The 6,314-nt window shown below is 38.3% G+C and overlaps 1 protein-coding gene across 1 annotated transcript in view; it reads left to right on the top strand.

Moving 5' to 3' along the window:
* LOC129565077 (neuronal acetylcholine receptor subunit alpha-7) overlaps positions 1 to 6,314 on the top strand; it is a 101,881-nt gene that overhangs the window by 31,183 nt on the left and 64,384 nt on the right. Inside the window, exons 3-6 of the mRNA XM_055439439.1 lie at positions 3,207 to 3,346; positions 3,741 to 3,785; positions 5,194 to 5,303; positions 5,981 to 6,060. Coding sequence (XP_055295414.1) covers positions 3,207 to 3,346; positions 3,741 to 3,785; positions 5,194 to 5,303; positions 5,981 to 6,060 — 375 coding nt within the window. The remainder of the gene's footprint in view (positions 1 to 3,206; positions 3,347 to 3,740; positions 3,786 to 5,193; positions 5,304 to 5,980; positions 6,061 to 6,314) is intronic.

Below are 6,314 nucleotides of genomic sequence, written 5' to 3'. Positions count from 1 at the left end.
AGAGAGAGAGAGAGAGAGAGAGAGAGAGAGAGAGAGAGAGAGAGAGATGAGATAGAATACGAGAGTGCAGAAAAAAACCAACCCAGTCAAAGCAGCGAGCAAATGTTTTGTGTGCTTAAAACTCAACTAGAAATGATTGACATACTGACGACAACCGAATTTCGAATGGGATGAGGAAAAAAACACCAACCGAACATACTCATTCACTACCTTCGTCGTGGTGAATGCGACGAAAAGTGTCAGAAAAATGAACAAAGCCCGTGTCACCATCAATTTAAATCTTTCGTGATTGTATTTATTCTTCTAAACTTCATTTTGAAGAGAGAAAAGCCTTGATGATGATGATTTTGCTCGTTAGAGAGTTCCTTGCTTATGCTGCTGCTGCTGCTGCTGCAGTGGCAAATTCAAAACGATATACCACAAAAACAAGAGAACGCAATTCCAAAATGGGTCTGGGGTATGAGTGTGGGAAAATACGGCGAAAAAAGGATTTATTGTGTACTGCCTTAGTATAAAATTTGTGTTTCACCTGGTTTTGTTCCAATTGAATCCATTCAAAAATGATTCCTCGCAACAATGCCAGTGTTGTGTGTGCGTCAGTGTTTTCCACTCTAAATTTATGTAAATTAATCCTATTTCCGTTCCTAAACCACACTCTCGTTTCGATCGTTCCACAAAAAGTACATCAACCACCATTCGTTGTTGGAATATTGTGTGCTAACTCGGAATCGGTGGTGTAGCTAGTTGGCCTGGGTTGCCTCTGCATTTTTTATCATTTCAAGTCATTTTGCTGCGATGACTCCACTAACTATTATGTGCTTTCAATTCTCGGTCGATTTCGAATTCAAGTCTTAAAACTAATAATTCGAAACTTAATTCACAGCCACAATGCCAGAAAAAAGGGAGCATCCAAACTTTGCAACGAGTCGACACACAACACAAATGAATCGTGAAATGAGAGACGAATTTTTGGGTGTGTATGTGTGTGTGTGGCAGAGAGAGAGAGAGAGTGAAACCTCATTTATTAATAGGTTGAATGTATTTGCACTTATTTGCCATGACAGTTGCTGAAATTTAAACAACTGTAACCGAATGGAACAAACAAAAGCACAAGTCGAATTAGGTGCAAAGAAGGCTGAAAATATGGTGAAGAACTTTCGAGAACGAAAGAGAGAGATGGGGTTAATGATTGTAAGTGACAGGAAGAGAGAGGGTAAGAGAGGGGGAGAAAGAAAGAGAGCGACCGAGCATTTTGACTGTGCGAAATCGATACTGTGGCCGACTGAGCTGTTGCAAAGCGGCAAATGCTCATGAATCTTTGTTGTGTGCTGAAGAAAATGCTATCGAAGAGACGAGAAGAGAAGAGTGAGACAGAACGAGAGTAAAACCGTTTTGGGTTTTTGTATGTTGATTGAAAGTTTTCAACCGAATCTACCACGCCTCGTTTCCAGCTGCGTACTTTCTCGTCTTCAACTTCTAATTTCGTCTCGTGGAATAATACATTTTCATGAGTCGATCGACAAAGACAAAAGGGAGCGCGCACATGAAAATTGTGTGTACACAGGCGCAAAACAATACACATATAGACATACCGAATGCCACATAACAATTGAAATTTATTCCGAGTTTCGATTGAGGGGCAGTGTGTGAAATGGATTGCTTAAAGTCCAATTTCGTGAAGAAAAAACACAATAGCAGCAAGCAAGCGAGGACACGAAGAAAGGGCTATGGTGAGACAAAAGCTCAATTACATTCGCCCGAATACCAAATCATTGTGAAAATTGTGTATTTTGCTAATACACACATAAACATTGTCAAGTTTAAATAGCAAAATGTCTGAGATTCAATACAAACTGAATATGAATCAGTCGACTAGTTTTGTTTGTTCAATCTCAATGCAAATTGCTCAACTGTCCACATCTACACACACACACACACACACACACGCATTGTTTAATAAGTTTGAGTAGCAAATGAACGTTTATTGGCATTGTGTGGTTCTTTCGGGATAATTTATTCGTTTGTAATGTCGCTTCGTTCCGAGAATGTGTCGCATACATTTGACGATTATATGGAATTTGTGTCCCAGAAAGACCGATTTCAATCCAGTCCTTAATTCACTCGTCTCCAACCCTGCCACAAACACAAAAACAACGTCCCTGAGAACATTCGAGAATGGCTCAAAATGGCTGGTTTACCTACATAAACGTATAACTTGAATGGCTTTTAAATTGAATAAAGCTTCTATCATACAGATTTTATCATAAATCATGTGCAATTCACACATTTAGGACACATCAAAAAGAAATTGAATGCCATGAAAATGAAGCGTTGAACAGAACTTTTGCGAAGAGCGAAGAAGAAGTCAAGAGAGAGAGAGAGATTGAAATAGAGAAAATCGACTGTGCACAGTAACTGAACGATGAAAAAATATAACGAGCGAAAAAGTTGATATGATTCAATGCTGAGAATAATGCCATTCATCATCAATTCATTACCAATTGGCTGCTCATTCAGTGGGGTTCTACACCTTTCCATGCACACAAAAATTCGGAGGAAAACAGATTTGTTGACGAATCGCTTAGCTACAGCAATGCCATTCGCAGGCGCTCGCGCACTCACTCGCTGGCCCGCTCAACAGCGGAAACACAAGCTCACTCACATTCGTTCGCTCGCTCATTCATATCATATCAAATGGGATGCTTATAAATCCCATTCGTCTTGGTCTGATTAAAATTCATCAAAATGGAATTTACCTGTATTTTATGTTGAATGTATCTTATTGCTGCGTGAGCTACCTTTATATCTCTCACTCATAGAGTGGGCCCAATCCCACTACACCTAACTCACGGATATGCGTATGCCCGTGGACGATTAAATGATTTATATCGATTGCGATTGAGATTAAGATTCAAATTCCGATTCGGACACCCCCTGCCTCCGTCCCCGAATTCTACGAAATGCGGCAGCTATTTACATTTATGATTATTATTATTATTATTATAACTAGTCGACAACGAGATGGTTCGTTAGGCGTGATTCGCTACCGCTATTGCTGCTGCTGTTGCTATAACATTAGCTAATGCACAAATAAACCATCCATCTATCTCTGTGCCGTCGTTTGTTTGCTTAAAATTTTATCATTGTTTATGTTTATTCAATTTTGAGTGTTTAACGCTTTGCCTGTATTTATATAACGTGAACAGGAAGTCATCAAGGACCCCATGAAAAACGTCTGCTCAACAATTTGCTTGGTAATTACAACACACTTGAACGACCTGTATCCAACGAATCAGATGCGTTGACGGTTCGATTCGGACTAACACTCCAACAGATTATCGATGTGGTAAGTGTATTTGTGTAGAAAAAAACAAAACAATATATACGTACTGGAATGGATTACCACATTTTTTGTTGTTGTTCGAGACGAAAAAAAAATCACTCTTTGCGTGGATGGAAAACGAACTTGAAACGGATAGAAAAATAGCACTTACAACATGATTTGTTGAGTTTCGAACTCAACCTAAACACACGTTCTTTTGAACAACCATTCACATTCACATGTATGGTGTATGGGAAGCTATGAAGGTTTGATTTCCGTTTCAAACGATGCCAAATCGTTTCCATGCTTTTTGACCATACGAATAAAAACAATAACAACATCCTTTCACTTTCAGACTTTTCATTACATTCCGTTTTTTTCTCTTTCTCTGCTTTTTTTCTATCTTCTCCCGTTTTAGGATGAAAAAAATCAAATTCTCACGACGAATGCATGGCTGAACTTGGTATGTTAACGAAAAATACACAGCAACAACAGTAACAACAACAATAACAACAAAATCTGCACCGAACACAATTTCAATGAAGCGCTTCCCACTGGAAATTGTTATTATCATTGTGATGGGTTTTTACTCTGTGTGTCCATCGTAGGCTAAATCGCCCATTTTTATCAATTTTGTCATTATCATGAGCGTACACGATTTTTTCTCAGTCTTCTTCCAAACTTTTTTTGTTTACAACACGCGCTCGCGTTTTTTCCCGCGTTCCACTCGATGGCACATTTTTCGCGTAGGAACGCGAATGAGTGAGCTCTTCGAATTTCCAATCAAATAGTGTAATTTAAATGCACTCAATACCGCCATTCTACCATATAGATACCATTCATTCTACTCGTATGCGTTTCGCGCCGTGCATCACCACATAAAAACGCTATTCACAATGAAAATTAATTATATTTGAGTTTTTTTGTGCGAGCGCGCACGCTCCATTCGGTCATTTAAATTGAGTTTCGGCATACGCGATATTCGTTCTTTTTTCCCCCAGCTGTTGTGTTATGTTGTGTTCGATTTGTCCGACAGAGAAATCGAGAGAGACGTGCATCGATTGGGAAATTTTTAAATTTGATTACTACAATTCATTTGCATAAACGTTGTCATTTAACAACTTGTGGATGTATCCTCCTCCTCGATTTCCTGTAATTCGTGCCGATCTCGCACGCCAAACATTGGGAACGACGACGCGAAAAACCAATTTGCACATGAATGAAATTATTGTTGGTCGCCTTCCGAATCATTCCACCACCAACAACAACAATAAAATGGCACAGAGAATGGGAAAAAAATCAATGGCCATGGCGCACATTTCGATCTGGAGACGATACAAAAAAAAACAGAACGAAAAAAGTGCACCATTGTGAAGGGAAAAAAATCAAGTGAAAAAAAGTTTCTGTGACATCGAAATTGAAAATCAATTTTAATGTCAAAAAATTTATTCTCGTTTGACTGTTTGTGCTAACCTCGAATTCCAAATTAACGTATTGTATAACTCGACCGCTTGATTGGAATACAACGGTGATGATATTGACATTTTCCCTGTTTCATCATCAATTCATTTTCTTTGTTCAATGTGAATTGTGCAATGGGCATATTTTCGCTTTCTTTTGATTTATTACACTGGAGGACAAATGACGCTTGTTTTTTTTTACTACTGCTATTGATGATGCTGTTGTTGTTTTTGTTCCAATTGTCTGTGTATGCAATTACATATTGGGCGCACAATGAAATGACACTTTTAAACACGATGAGTCCCGTAAATTGATTATGAATTTTATTATATCGCTTTCGCGGTCATTGACCAATGAACACACACACGCACACAAACACACTCATGCACACATCGATGGACAACTAACAGGAATGGTTTGATTATAATTTAAAATGGAACGAGTCCGAATATGGCGGCGTTCGGGATTTACGGATAACCCCACAAAAGCTCTGGAAACCAGACATTTTAATGTATAACAGGTAATTGTTGTATTCTTCTAATGTAACTAATACACATTCACAAAAATACACACACTTGCTTGCCCACTACCGTTGCTAACATTACGTGTGGCTCATTCACTCGTTTATAAACTATTTATACAAACACACACACTCAAAAACAACGTATCAGCTTCATGCAGATTCCTGATAACCTCTCTCACTATGATTTAATGAAAAATAAATAATTTTGGGTCAACAAATATTTAGCTAAAATTTATTTCTCAATTCCAATGTTGGCCAACATGAAAACGGCATTGAGCCCGATTATTTGATTGTATCACTTAATTACATATTTGAGTGCATTTACATGTTTAGAAGCATCTCGTTTTAAAATTTAATTTTCGTCCTCGATTTGCCTCGGGTTTTATATCAATTCATAGGAAAATGGTTAGTAAAAAATTGCCAGCGTTTTATGTGTGTGTGTTTGCAGTACACGCCCAAAGTGGTGGAACGACGATGACGATGATGGAAGGAATATGGTTATTGCTTGGAAAACACTTTGTTCTTGGCATGAATTCAAGTGGAAACCATATTAAAGAAGCAATGTGCTTTTAGAGCACCAAATTCCTCGTACATGAAACCATTTTCCACTTCTCCCAAGAAATTAAGACATACTTTCAATGAAAAAATGTCCGCATTCTATTTACTCTTTACAGCGCCGACGAAGGATTTGATGGAACGTATCACACGAATATAGTAGTTAAAAGTAACGGAAGTTGCCTGTATGTCCCTCCAGGTAAGCGAATTATGTTCAACGAGATTCTCTGATGAGTGAACTTTATACGGTCCTAAATTCACACAAAACAAACATGCTCTGCTCCCCCCCACCCTCCTCTTCCGCTGTGCTTACTTCCATTTGCACCCTTTCTCGTTCGTTCACTTGTGCCTCAATCTGGTTCAATGCAATGATCGATGAGAGTTAGAAATGCTTCAATCAAATTTCAATTAAAAACAAATCAATCTACACGCATTCAGAGCACTAAATTTTCT

This window comes from Sitodiplosis mosellana, unplaced genomic scaffold (genome assembly GCF_009176505.1).
Source record: "Sitodiplosis mosellana isolate CC-2019 unplaced genomic scaffold, AAFC_SMos_1.0 Smas_scaffold_2, whole genome shotgun sequence".
NCBI classification, from domain to species: domain Eukaryota; kingdom Metazoa; phylum Arthropoda; class Insecta; order Diptera; family Cecidomyiidae; genus Sitodiplosis; species Sitodiplosis mosellana.
Note: the sequence above shows the minus strand (reverse complement) of the source record. Positions and strands in the feature narration are given on the sequence as shown.